Here is a 14,252-nt window from a genome sequence, read left to right as displayed (position 1 = left end):
TCAGAAATAATCCCTCACTGGATTAGATTTCTTTCCTTGAAGGAAGAGAGATGCTGATCCGAGGCAAGCCGAGGTTGTTAGCAATGCAGCACGTTGCTGAGCTCCAACCTTGCCTTGTCTGCACCTTCCTGCTCCTGGGGCTCGAAGGGGATGGGGCTGCAGACCCTTTGGCACATGGCTTCATCCTTCCCCATCCTATAGTGGGTTCATCCTTGCTCCTTCCTATGCATGGATTATTTGTATCTGCACATGCTTTTGGAGTACTGGGTGCAATCCCGTGCTAACAGGACCCAGTAGTGAGGTTGGCACAGCCCTACACTACATGCAGTTGGGTTTGGGGTGGTTCTCTGTGCTGTGGCATAGGCATATGGTGCTCAGCTGCCACTGGCCACTCCAGACATGGAGGGAGACATGAGATAAGGACCGTGCTGGGATGTATTCATGGTGCAGCAGCCCCCTGCCCACTGTCTGCTGTGCGGCCAGCTCACGCGGTGCCTGCCTGTGCAGCTGCCTACCAGCTCTGCAGCTCCCTGCTGGGCTTCCTACAGTTTGATAGCAATAAAAATAGCAGGGGAGAGAAACAGAAACCTGCTCTTATTAAGGCTGCCTATCATGGGAACATGCACAGGCTATGCACGAGCAGCCATGCATGGGCAAACAAGAGGCATGTGGACTATCTGGAGAGTAGGGTGAATAGCTTTCAGCTGCTGCATGCCATGTTGCTTTGTCCACACCTCTGCTTTACCGTGCACTGCTGGCATGCACCACAATTGCACCTATCTTACCCTATTCTGATACACTGGGAGAACAAAACAAGCCCTGCACAGGGATGGGGATGATGTGGTGCAGCAAATTCCATGCTAGTGCCCAGGGTTTCCAGCTGCACCGTGTGGGTGACAGGAGCAGCTTACAGGTCAGCTTCTTCTCATCACAGCAGCACCAAAGGGGACTGGCTGGCTGCAGCCCATGGAAGGGGATGAGGGAATCCCATTCCCAAGGTCATAGGGAGATCAGTGTCTTTGTGGAGCATGGCGCAGGACTGGTGGGAGGGAGGAAGAAGATCAAAGGGATTCTGTAAGGCAACTGTAGCATACAAGTAACAACGGAACAAATAGCGGTAGATTAAGAGATATTTTGAAGGCTGAGTCCAGCTGGACCATGCCGAGCCCCCATAGAAGGTTTGCTGCTACTCCAACCCACCACAATTTAATTGATTTCATTTAAATTCTTTGAAGAGGAAGCGGATAACAAATAATGAGGAAACAGGATTGTAATGCAAATGAAAGAGATGAAAGATGGCTTCAGGGAGACGGCTCTTGAAGGTCAGCATCTAACGCGGAGCTGCTGCTGGTCACTCATTCAAACACTAATGAGGCTGCCTTCCTCCAGATGCCTTTGATGGATAGAGGAGAGGGAGGCATTTACCATGCTCGTGCTCAGCCTTTCTTCTCCCTGCTCTGAGTGAATCACCCCCTGGCCTCAGTGGGGAGGGTTTCACCTGGGCTGCCACAGGGACTGAGGTTTCTGCTGCCCACGTCACACTGGGTAAGCAGACTTCTTAATCGGGTTTTTCCAGCTACTCTGATGGAGACTCTAACTTCAGAATTAATTAACTTCACTATCAAAAGCTGAGTCATTTGTCACAATGGTTTTGTCATTAGCTCCCATAATTAAGGAAAGTGTCACAAAACCAAATGTTTCACTTGCAGAAGCCAGAATGACTGAAGCTCAGGAGTATTTCTGAAATGCTGGACGTGGGCACACCACTGCAGGCACCGCACTCAGAGGGGCTTGGCCAGACCTGCTGAGGTCTTGCATGGTGGTCACAGGAGAGGAGCCCAACCCTTGGCCACCCCATCCCACTGCACTCACTCCATTGGGCTGTCCCCTTGCTTTTAAGCATTTCCCCTATGCCATCTGGGGCAGCTTCTGGTGGCCACACATGCCTCCAAGGCCATACAGGCAGGGATGGCCAACAGAGCCCTGGTGGCTCCCATCTGAGCCTGCCTGCTCTCCTCGCTGCAGTCACACCCCAGCTTTGCCCTTGGGTTGGCTTTGGCATTGCCAATCACATTGGAGTGTTCCTTTAACCAACCAGATGTCAGCCTTTGTGTGTGTGTGGAGACAGCATACCAGAATGAAGGAGCAAAGCTTGCTCAGGCCTCTTGCAGGGGAACCTCTTGCATGAACCGAGCCCTGCAGGCAAAGAAAGGCAACTGCAGAAGGTTTCTTTAAAATTATATATTTTATTTTATGTTTTTCAAACATGCAGCAAAGAGAATAAAGAGTATATGCCCATCTAAAAGGAGGTCTTTATGAGAATCCTTTGACAAACACACAGCAGGTAGTCTAGGATGTAGAAAAGTCATCAAATACTTGCAGGTGAAATCAAATTCACAAACACAAACTGTTCAACAATAAACATTTTCTTTTTTTTTTTTTCTTTTTTCTTTTTTTCTTTTTTTCTTTTTTTTTTCTCCTTGTTTTAATTGCCAGTTTGAACATGATCAGAAATAAACAGATTGGATGACACTTCCCTGCATGGAGCAAGACGCTTGTTGCTGCTTTTGCTGTTACAGGATCCACAGATACCTGAGACAGCAAAAGCAGAGGAGCTGCAGCACGTTGGGTTTGTATGGGTCAGCTCCACACTCCAGACATGACCCTGCAGCCTGGCACTCTGTGCTACCATGGCTCTTCATTTGTTCCTGGGACCAGACTGGGTCCCAACACAGCCTCGCTGCTGCCTCTGCCTGGGGGCAGTCTCCGCTGCCCTGCTCCATGTCACTTCCCCCTTCCCTTGTGTTCCTGTGTCTCCATGAGCCCGCAGTCCCCTGCTCCATCTGCAGATGTGCTTTGGGACAGCCTGTGGTGGAGGACTAGCAGACACATCCTACAGCCCTTTACCTTGCCTTAGGTGAAATTTCCAGGTGACAGAACCATAGAACTACAGCACCGTTGGGTTGGAAGGGACTTTACAGCCCCTGCTGCGGGCTGGTTGCCCCCTTCCACCAGCTCAGGCTGCCCAGGTGCTCAGGGCACCCACAGCTCTCTGGGCAGCAGTGCCAGAGCCTCACCACTCTGACACCACTCTAAGAACATGGCACACCAGATACATTTCACAGCCCTCACATCATGGCCCTGTGCAACCCCTTCCTATTCCACAGCAGTAGTGAGGAAGAGCAGTTGCTAGAGATGGTTTTGTCCCTGCCCCATAGTGAGCTCCCCCAGGCTGCCCACACCCCACCCAGCATCAGTGGCAGAGCACCTGGTGCCTTTCAGCACCTCCTAAAGGCTCTTGGATCTGAGTCTCTTCCTGGAGTACTGCTTTTCCCATCCGGCACTAAAGATTAAATCATCAAATCGTGGCAGGAGGTGAGTCAGCCACTGCCACTCTACCCTTCCTTGGAGGAGTTCACATAGATCCCAGCATCTGTGCCGGCTAGATTCCATTTTACATTTCTGCACAGAAGAATCAGGTTATCTGGAAATAAGCTTTGAGTTAAGAGCTTTGCACATAACAGAGTGGACAGTGTTAGCAGTGCTCACACCCTGCACCCTACCCTGGACACAGCGCTGAAGAAAAGCTGCTCTGTGCAGAAGTGTGGCTGCAGGAGGCTCACAGCCCCAGGTTGTGGGATCCCTCCCTCTGCAGCAGCTCTCATGGGGTCAGGCCCGCAGCACCACAGCACTCCTTGAGCGACTGCACCATGGGAGCATCCTCAGAGCTGAAGGTACATACAGAAATTAGAAACATTCACCATTGAAGGAATACTTATTCTGCAGCAACAGACTTGAAAGTTACAGTAACATACATGCTCTGAACATCAACTGTGGTCTGCAGAAGATGGTGAGATGTCTTCTGAGACGTGTGCTGGAGTTATGAGCACTCCCATCAGAAGCTACTTCTCACCACCGTGGTCAAAGCCTGATGCAAAATTGCCCATAAGCTCCCTTGCACATCTGGCACAATTTGCAGTTTTGCTGTGTTTTGTTTGGTTTTCTTGAGCCCAGCTCAGCACCTGAATTCCAGACAGAGTTCACACACCCCAAAGCGTGCAGCAGGGCCGGGCTGGGCCACTCACAGCTCCAGCTTCCAGCAGCCTTTTCATTTCAGGAAACATTGGAAGAAAGAAATAATTGAAAATGGTAGAATTGGATGTCTACAAAAGATCTACAAACCAGAATCTCCCCGATAGGATTCCTCATGATTCATAAAATTCCACCCGTGCTTTCCCCCTGTATTCATGAAGCAATGCGTATTTACATTAGAATTGGTCGTGGTTTGAAAGAATATACATGCTTGGTTTGCAAACCAACCAAACTCGCGTGCACCAGGAGGGGAACGAGGCAGCACCACAGGAGATGTGTGTCTGCAGCACAGCAGTATCCTCTGGGCTGGGATTTTGGAAACGATACAGAAGGCCCTGGGTTACTGAACAAAATCCCCAGGAATTTGACTGAAATCGGGTAAGCCGAGATGCCTGCAAAGTTCATGATTTTGAGCCTTTAAGATAGTAGCAGAGGGTATAAAGTATAAAAGTTACCTTTATAAATAGCCCTCAGTACAGCCCCTTGGTAGTGGGCGTGTTTTCAGTTGGTAAACGGAGAATATAAATGCGTTTTGTTTTGGTAGAATATTAATATCCTTTACAGAGCTGTTAAATTTTGACAGTGTCTGTGAAAAAAAAAAAACACCACCAAATAAACCAGGAGAAAGATTGATGGGAGTGCTGTCAGAGTGTATCAAAACTGCAAACTGTTCCAGATGTTAAAAAATAAAACAAAACCCTACCTTTCACTTAGAAAAAGATTTGCTCTGATTTACAAGAGCAGGAATGGAATTCATATTGTAGTCTTAATGCCTGAGTAAGAGGAGGGGGTGTGGTGGAACGCACGCTTACAGCAGGCTGGGGAGGAAGACAGCCTCGGTGAGCCGGTGTGACCGCATGTACAAGGCATTGAGAGATGTCTACAAGCAGAGGTTTCCACACTGATCAAATGTATCCATGTCTCAAACAAAAGGCTCTTCTAAGACACGTTCACAGTCATTGCAAGCTTCAGCACAATGGTTTAAAATATCAACCATGCTTAGCATTCAATGGCAACAATTTGTGAATACCTAAGTTCACAGGAATTTCAGCATTTCTGATTTCGAAAATTACAAAGACCGTAGCAATTTGGTATATTTCTCTTTAAAAACTCTATTAGTCACCACCAACTACAGTTCCTAGGAGTATTTACTGCTTGTTAACTCAAAACCCCGCGCGCTTCCAGCAAGGGCAACCAAGCTAGCGAGTGACACACACACACAGAGGCCTCCTACAACAAGCGCTCGTTGCGTGCCGGGGTGTGGATGTACGCACTGCTGATCCCGGAAGACTGGTGTGGTATTTACAGGGCGAGCTGGAGTTTGGGGCTGCGGGAGCAGGGAGTCGGCGTCCGTGCCGTGCCTACACGTTAATGACAAATTCCGGGTTGGTGTAAGAGAAGCCAGCGAACTCGTTCTGGTCCAAGTTCATGATGAAGAGTTTGTCGGTGGGCGTGAGCTCCACAGGCTGCCGGGTGAACTCTTTGTCGAAGTTGGAAGTGTCTCGTTTGTCCTTCTGTCAAACGGAAAGCACAGAGTTAAAGCGGGCAGCGTTGGCCGAGCTTCGTGCGGCCTTCGGCAAAGGCGCGAGCGCTGCGGGAAGGATCAGCACCATGGACAGCGCCGCGCCGCGGGTCGGGCCTCCGTCAGCTGTAAGGGATCCTCGTGCTTTATTTGTCACTATAACTATCATTTAAGTTACTCTATGATACGGTATTGATCGACACAGTGTTTTACTGATTTAATTTGAGGATGTCATTTGCTCCAGGGCTGCGTGTAAGAAATATATACAAATCTCAAAGAACAAAAATTTCACGTACTCAACCTTGCACCGTTTTAATGTCACAAAAAAAGAACAACTTTGCAGCTACATCTAGGCAATCAATCAAACAAACAAACAAACAAACACCCAAAAGTTATTGTCTTAATTAACACTGATAACCTGCTATAAGAACTGCAGTCACATTGGCAGGACTGTGTTGAGATACTTTGCAAGCCCTGCAGCAAGCACTCGCTTGGCTGAACCAGGGGTTCTGTAGGTGCTGCACTCGGTGCCTTGTAGGAAGCTGCAAGATGCTTTTCTTTAGCCTTTGAGCACCAAGGTGCCAACTCTGTTCATGGTGCCAGCTCATGCCAAAGGCTCCAGAGGGGCAGCACCTGTTGTACTCACACTGTCACATCATAGCTGGTCACTATGGGAAGGACCATAGGAGCTACCTCCTGCCCCTGATTGTAGCCATCCACCAGCTTTCCTCACTGATAGAATATACGGGTGATGAGCTGTACCTTAACAACTCCTTCTGGCCCAGCTGCCACAGACAGAACATGGCAAATCACCCAGCCCAGCTCCTCTGCAGCCAGAGCAGGAGACCCTCTGGAGATGAATTCCACCTTGAGAGGTGGCCCAAGACCACAATCTCTTTGTGGGAATGTTGCTCTGCAAGAGGAGAATCACGTGGGAACAGCTCCAGATCAGAAGGTAGAGAGAGCCAAGGATGTCCAAGATGAGACAAGGTAGGAAGAAACACAGAGATGGAGCTTAAGGAGCAAAGATGCAGCTGGAGAAAAGCCAGGATGTGCACATGAAATCTAGTTAGCTCTGAGCCCTGCTATCACAGTCCTGGCTGGGTGCATCCCTTTGGGCAAGAGGCAGCTGGGAGGTGCTGCAGCCCTACAATCCCCTCCCAGTGCCACATAAGAAGCAGAGTTGAACCCAGGGCATAGTGCAGAAGTGGGGAGGGGAAGACTTCAGATGCAGAAAAAGAGGAAGGCAGCAGAAACACAGGTATTGGACAGAGCTGGGTAAAAAGACAGCTCCTGGAGGGGTCAGTGTGGGACCAGCAATGGGCAGAGGGCTCTGTAGAGCTGTCAAGTAGCTTTTGAACCAACAAGCACTGAGATGATTCTGTCCTACATAGCAGGAGAGTTGCAAAGGGGAATAGAGTGTGCACCTGCCTCCTGTGCACCACAGTCCTTGGCCTTCCAGCGTGGTGCTCGTGGTGCCAGGGCTGCATCCCTGCAACGGGTGGCCAACCCAGGAATCTTTGTGGTGAGTGGCTGCAGAAATGGCTGTGCAGTGCCAGATCAGGGCTGGGCTGCCCCTGCCCTGCCTCCTCCTTGCCCTGCTCTGGGGCCTTGGCACATCCAGCAGTGCCCAACTGCAGGCACAGCAAAACAACTTTTGCTTCTTACCTTAAGCTTTGTCCAAAATTGCTGGCAACTTGACTTCTGCCAAAGATGATGAACAGCCTGTGAACAGCTGGGGATTGGCTGCGCAGAGCTGGCAAACGGGGACGAGAAGGAAGGGGAAGATCACGGCTGGAAATGCCCCAGAAGGGGCTCATGGACTCCAGAGTTATGGAGGCTGAGCAGGGCAGGGAGCAGCAGGACAGTGACTGTCCCTGTCCCCATGATCCCACTGGAACCGGCTCCTGCCGCTGTTTGGAAAGATCCCGCAGCGATCCCAACTGCAGCAATTGAGAAGAAATGGGTTTCCAAAGACAGAAAGGAAATTCTGCGCGCATTCGGGAGGAGGGAGGATAGCAGGAGCCCCGTAATCCACTCTTTGCTGAAACTGCCAATTGCTTTTAACAACTGCTCCTTTGAGAACGACCAGGCAGGGCGATGAGTCACCGGCACAGCGCACGCTGCTGCACTGAGATAGCCGCGGCCGCAGCTTCCAGAAATCCTCAGTGCTTTCTGCGATTGTCTCCGTTTGAGGCGTTCAAAGAGGCACCGAGCAGCAGCCCCCCCTGCCGCCAGCTGCCCCTCCTGCGGAGATGGCAGGAGAAGCCCCTCTCCCTGTGTGAAGGGAAGGAGATCCCACCAGGCTCAGCCGCAGGGTGACGCGGTGCAGTCCCGGCGCATCCCTCCTGCACGGCGCTGAGCTGGGGAGGATGCTGAAAGCAACGGGCAGGCACTGGGTGCTTCCACCCCAAGGCCAGGGCTGCACAGGTGCAGTGCTTCCAGACAAATGCAGGTTTATTTTATGGCATTTCTTTCTTTCTTTTTTCTTTTTTTCTTTTTTTTTTTTTTCCTTTATTATTATTGTTATTATTATTATCACCGGTATTGGAAAAAAAAATTAAAGAAAATGCTAAATTGGCACATTACAACTTAAAGCAAATCGATACAAAGTGTCAGCCCACCAACATCTGCAGAACAATAAAGGAAGGAAGCTGTGAGGCTGTTACTGCTTCAAGAGAAATTCATCCGCCCTGCAACTTTGCCTTTGATGCCAGAAACAAGACGGAGGCGATTTAAATACCCAGTGACATTTCTTTTTAAAGTAGGGATATTAGTGGAAACATCTCTTTACAAGCTTCACAGCAGAATTCACAATACTGTTCAATGTTAAATAGCATCTCATTCGTGTTAATACTGTTTTTGACACATTGAAAGCGCAGGTAACAAAACTCCATCAATTGCTTTGGCATTTTTTTTTAAAAAAAAGCAAAGTTTTGCAATGAGAACCAACTTTGTGTGCTATTTACTAGGGTGACCATGGATTTGAAAGCATCTACAGCAGCTCTTTAAAAATATCCTGCTTATGACGGGATACGTTCCATTAGGTTACTTGGAAACTGCACAATCAGGAGAAATCTGTGCCCACAGCAGAGCTGCTTCCCCAGCAACTGACCACTGCTACCGAAGACCCAGCAGGGGGGCCAGCTCTGCCCCCAGCTGCCCCACAGACCCCGGCTCTACAGGGAGATCCCGCACTGGGTGAGGTCTGGTAGGGAACACTTCCCCACACTAAGATCAGAAGGCTGCAGATGGAACGTTCATGATCGTATTAAAGGACTTGGAAGGGGAAGAGCAGGAATCAAAGCACGTGCTGAAGAGATTTCTCCCAGTTGTTGTGGCCCACACACCTGTCCGTTTTACCTGGTAGCCAATAAACCATTTCTGTTTTCTACAAATAAAAATTGATAAAAACATTGTTTTTACTTACAGCACATCACTTACACTTCAGGCATGCCCGAAATTATGTGAAGACACTTCTGGCTTTGAAATATGGTCACTCTAGTAGTATTACTAAAGAAAAACCATGAATGCAATGTCACCACAGCAGCAGTTGGGACTGGATGATGAAGATGAGATCTACACAGCTACTTAGCTCTTGGCTTCAGGTTTAAAAAACTCAGAGTTAAAAAAGGAAAATCCTTCGAATTCTGACTGGTCAATGTTCCTGATGACTTCCTGGTCAGGAGGTGTTAACACGGGTGGATGGCGAGTGAAAAACCGGTCGAAGTTTTCAGCATTGCGTCCGCACTATGAGAGGGGAAGAAAAGAACGTATGGTGGGTGGAGAAACAAAGCAAACAGGATGAGGTGTGCAGCAACCCCTCCCAGCACACCTTGCAGAGCGGGTTATTTCAATGCGGCAATGGCAGAAAAGAAAAAGGTGCAAAACATGTATGAGCTTTGTTAGTCATCAGGTGATGTTATTGCATGAGATAGCCAGAGACAGGCAGGGACTGCTGGCTGCACCATAGCAAGGAATTGCATGGAGCAATGAGATGGGAGTGCAATTACTTACTGCTTTCCCCTGCCTGCACACAGTCCTGCACCGTCTCACACTGTGCCACACACACAGAGTTTCTCAGTTGAAGACTGTGAAGATTCCAGGTCTAACCATGCACACATCCATGCTCACACCCTCTTCCTGTGCCTGGCACGGGAAGCTCTTACCCTGTGCTGCTGAGATGCTTCTCCCTCCTCCAGCTCAAGGATGGAGGCTCCCAGTGCCTGTAGAGCCACCCCAGCTATGGCACTGCTGCCCGCAGGCTGTGGTGCTGGAGATGCCCACTCCTGCCTCATTCCTGCCCATGTACAGCCTGGCACGGTGCTGCTGGCACGGCACAGTGCAGCCCCTGCAGCCAGCAACACCCTGGGCTGCCCCAGGGCTATTGCATAGCAGAAGCTAAGGACCCATCAGTGCATCTCCACCTGCAGCAATCAGGGAGGTTGGGAGCAGGCAACATGCCAGAGACTATTTAATTTCCTTAGCAATCACAACAAGGGTCCTGTAACTTCCCGTGCTGCAATTATTTAATGTATTAATAATAGCGATAGCTATAAACAGGTGGAGGCCAGGTTCCTGCAGCAGCTACAAATTGCACTCAGTTACCACCCAGCACACGCGTGTCACATCCCAATGAGCTGCAGCTCATGACTTTGCTTTCTGGCTGCCGAGCTCCCTCACACACAGTGTCGCCCTGGCCCTGCTCCCCAGGAGAGCTGCAGGAATGAAACCTCCCAGCCCCCACCTCTCCTCCCCTTCATCTCCCTATGGAGAACGCACGCTCCAAGTGCTGGGATGCTTCTCCTGGTATTTAACTTACATTTGCTGAGGAAACAGATTTACATTTTTAATAAACATCAGACTAAACATAATGAAATATTAAAGCGAATACATGTAAACTTCAACATTTCCCTGTGTCTGGCACTGCCAGAGAGGAGGCTTCAAGACACGCAGCAGCAGCATCCTGCAGCTTCCACTGCTGTGCTCTCTGGGCAGCTCTCATTGCATTCCTACAGTGACACACTCCTTATTCCCATCTCTCTGGAAAAGATCTAACAGGTGACAACAGAGTCCATTTAACCCCAGCTACAGGCACTCCCCTGCATTGCACTGCGCTCCCTCCTCACACACCCATGTCCCCTGTGCAGCTCTGGCCCAGAGCACAGCTCCTATCTGCACTCCAGGACACACAGCCCAGCACAGTGCAGGATCCCTGCAAAGCTTTGGATGTCTGACAAGTCAGCATCAGCCCGGTGCCTTCCTGAAAGCCATCGTCTTAACATCAAAATAGAAAATAAATTCCTCAAATTGAAGTTGCCGGCAGCACAAAGCCTGGGAGCTAACATGGGGAAACAAAGCGACAGGGGCTTTTCTAGGCCACGCTGTCACCAGCCCTCAGCTCTGTGATAAAGCACAGTGCGAGTGAGATTAGCGCGGAGTCTGCAGTGCTGGAGGTTATCAGTGCGGGAACACGCGGCAGCGCGGGGTTCACCTGCTAATAAGCAGCTCACCTGCAGATCCTATCAACTTCATGCGCTCTGAAGGCTTTGCAGTGCTTTGACAATGCAGAAAATACAGAGCTCTGTGAAACACGGGGGAGATGTGGGGCAGCCCCCATGCTGCAAGGCAACACACGTCTTCACACCAACAAACCCCATAGAAATGACTCAAAAATGCATCCTTGGGCAGCACTGCCACAGTGCAATGAGGCAAGAATATGTGGAATAGAAACGGTTGAATTTGCATCTACCTGTGGTGTTCCACGGATACAGAGGGCAGCATCCCCATAGCTCTGACTACACAACATCCACCAGCCCCATAGATTCATGTCATAGAATGGCTTGGGTTGGAAGGGATCTCAGGAAGCATGAAGCTCCAACCCCCCACTACAAGCAGGGCCACCAACCTCCACATTTAATACTAGACCAGGCCACCCAGGGCTCCATCCAACTCAACCCCCAGGGATGGGGCACCCACAACCAATCTGGGCAGCCTGTTCCAGCACCTCACCACTCTCACAGTAAAGAATTTCCCTGATACCCAACCTAAATCTTCCCTCCTTCAACTTAAAATCATTTTCCCTTGTTCTGCTATTATCTACCCTTTCACAGCTCTTAAAATTAAGTTCCTCCTTAAAGCACGGAGAAACACGGTGTCAATCTTTACGTTTATCCAACACCACGTCATGAAAAACCGCCCTTAGCACTATATTAATGTACAGGCATCACTCCACCCTGAATGGAGAAACAGGGAGGGTGGGAATCTATCTTACATAAATCTTCAACATGTCCTGCCTAATATTTATAGCCACCACCAAATGACTTCTTTTTCTTTCTCTGGCTGCAGAAATAAACCTGTCAGTTTCAAAGATAGCCTTTTTATTTTATCAGCTTCAGCTTGATTTCAAATAGAGACAAAAGGCACCATAAAATATTCTCCATTGATCCTTGAGATGCAGTCAAGAAGGCTGAGTGGGCTGTTGCCACGTCGCAGCCACTCTATGGATGTTCTCCTTTTTTGGGGTCCCATTCGGTAGTGTTGGGAGGAGATGGGGCGGGCTGAGCCCATGCAAGCTGGGAGCAATTTGAGGGAGCATGAGATCGGTTAATGATCCCAGCTCAGCGTGCTTTAAGCAAGGGCTTGGAGCAGCTGCTGAGGCGGTTTGCTGCTGTAGGGTTGGCTGCCATCCTCCCCCATTAACAGCAAGAAGACTTTTCCCAGTGCACTGAGGATACTGCTGAGTGACAGGGGGAAATCTCAGAGAGCCCTCAGAACTCGAGCTTTTACAAATCCAGGTCTGTAAACAGCAGCTCGCTATCAATTAATTCAGAGTAATTAGAGGAATAGTAATTTATGCTATTAAAATTATTAGATTAAAAGCGATTTTTTAGAACCACTGTCCTGTTGTGAGCAGCGCTGCGCTCTGCCATGGGATTTCAGTGCTTTCAGTATGAGGAGACTTCTCAAATCACCAGGCGTCATGAAAAGTAAAGGAGTAATTAGGTTCCAAAAACAATAATTATCTCATTGAGAGATGGAGAAAGCAGGCGAGTGGAAGCACACTTCCCAGGGCAACCGTGGATCTGGGGACGAAATTGTTATGCACAAGCCCAGCACAGGAGCAGCCAAGCACAGCCCCATGTCAGAACCACCGCGTTTCTGCACACCACAGACAGCTCAGGCCCTGATCTGTCTTGTTACCGTCTCTGTGATAAAGGTTAATCAAGCACAAAGCACGAAGCAGCGCATGAGCTCCTGGGGATTGATTTCCAGCTCAGGGCACAGGCTGTGTGCTGTCCTGCTGCAGGTTACGGAGCTGCAGCTCTGAGGGGGGAGCAGAGCCCCAAGCAGCGCCTTTCCTACCCAAATGCATTCCAGCATCACCCCAACCCCCATTTCCCCTTCTGTGCTGCTCTGATTGTGCTCGCAGATGGCGTGGAAGGAGCAGCGCTTTGCAGCACAGATGCATTGCTGTGAAATATCAGCTATCAGCAGTACCTGGCTTGGTTTAATCCTACCTAAATCCTGAACCAGCTGTGCTACCTTCCCATTAATCTCCCTGCTACCCAGCACTGCATTTCCCCCGCCGGCAGCTGGTACGTGTGCAATGACAGACAGCAGCTTACGGGCCCTGTTCTGCAGGCCGTGATCAAAAGGATTTTTAAAGAAATAAGACATTTTAAACAGGACAAAATCTGCATATTTTAAAACACAAGAACAGTGAGAAAGCACTTTAGGCAGAATTAAATTGTTTTCAGCTGCGACAAGACAAACAAGCAGTAACACTGTGTCACAGCATGCAGAGAACAGTACTGCGGGGAAGGGGCAGGTGGCAGAGGGGAGCACAGAGCTGAGAGCCAACAGCAGCTACTGACCTCAGGAGCAGCTCCTGCAGAGCAGGGAATGCCCAGCACCCTGTATCCTGAGGTAGCAACAAGTCTCACTCTGCTCTCAGCTCTACACCATTGCACAAAGGTGGGGTTTCACTGTAAGCCAGAACATCATGGTGTGTGTGCACACAGCCAGTGTTCTCTTGATGGGAGCAGAGTGGCTGCACATGCTGTGGGCACTACAGCAGAAGGCTCTGAGATCAGCAGTACCCCAGCTCTGTGCAAAGGCATCTCTACTCAGGGGCTGAGTTTGCAAACACATCTGTGACGTTTAAATGTGCAGAGTGCTCTGACTCTGCTCAGTCAAACACAGGAAACACCTCTGGGCACTGAAATGTGGTCTCGAATGGTGGATTAAGAGAGCCGGCAATGCCCCCACCTCCATTGCTGGGGACACCTGACAGTCCCAGCCTTGCCAATCAGAGTTAACTCTGGATTTGCTCGTTTCTGTAAAGCTTCAGTTCCTAGCAACAGCACAGAGCCAACAGCCGCACAGACTCTGCACCTCCTGCCTGTCCCTCGCAGCACTGATGGCCTCACCCATCTTGATACACAGCTCTGTGCAAATCGTGCCCCCACCTCACTGGCACTACTGGCAGCCCCTGCCCTACAGCAGCACACTCACTGCTCACACAACCCCACTGCTGAGCACACCCAACACAGCAGCACGGTGCAGAGCTGCAAGCTCTGCTTTCACCCACCCCAGCTGCGGCCTTCCAGAGTTCACCTGGGAGAGAAGCTGCAGA

The 14,252-nt window shown here is 49.8% G+C and overlaps 1 protein-coding gene across 2 annotated transcripts in view; it reads right to left on the bottom strand.

Moving 5' to 3' along the window:
• Nucleotides 1–2,466: 2,466 nt before the first annotated feature.
• PRKCB (protein kinase C beta) overlaps nucleotides 2,467–14,252 on the bottom strand; it is a 74,391-nt gene continuing 62,605 nt past the window's right edge. The window contains exon 17 of one of the 2 annotated variants that reach the window (XM_015876948.2): nucleotides 2,467–5,606. In XM_015876948.2, the coding sequence (XP_015732434.1) occupies nucleotides 5,454–5,606 (153 nt within the window). In that variant the 3' untranslated portion in view covers nucleotides 2,467–5,453. Of the gene's footprint in view, nucleotides 5,607–8,348; nucleotides 9,365–14,252 lie in introns of those variants that run through there. The other variant, XM_015876947.2, reaches the window with a different exon arrangement.

Source organism: Coturnix japonica, chromosome 14, assembly GCF_001577835.2.
Source record: "Coturnix japonica isolate 7356 chromosome 14, Coturnix japonica 2.1, whole genome shotgun sequence".
Classification (NCBI taxonomy): Eukaryota; Metazoa; Chordata; class Aves; order Galliformes; family Phasianidae; genus Coturnix; species Coturnix japonica.
This window is presented reverse-complemented; position numbering and strand designations above follow the sequence as displayed.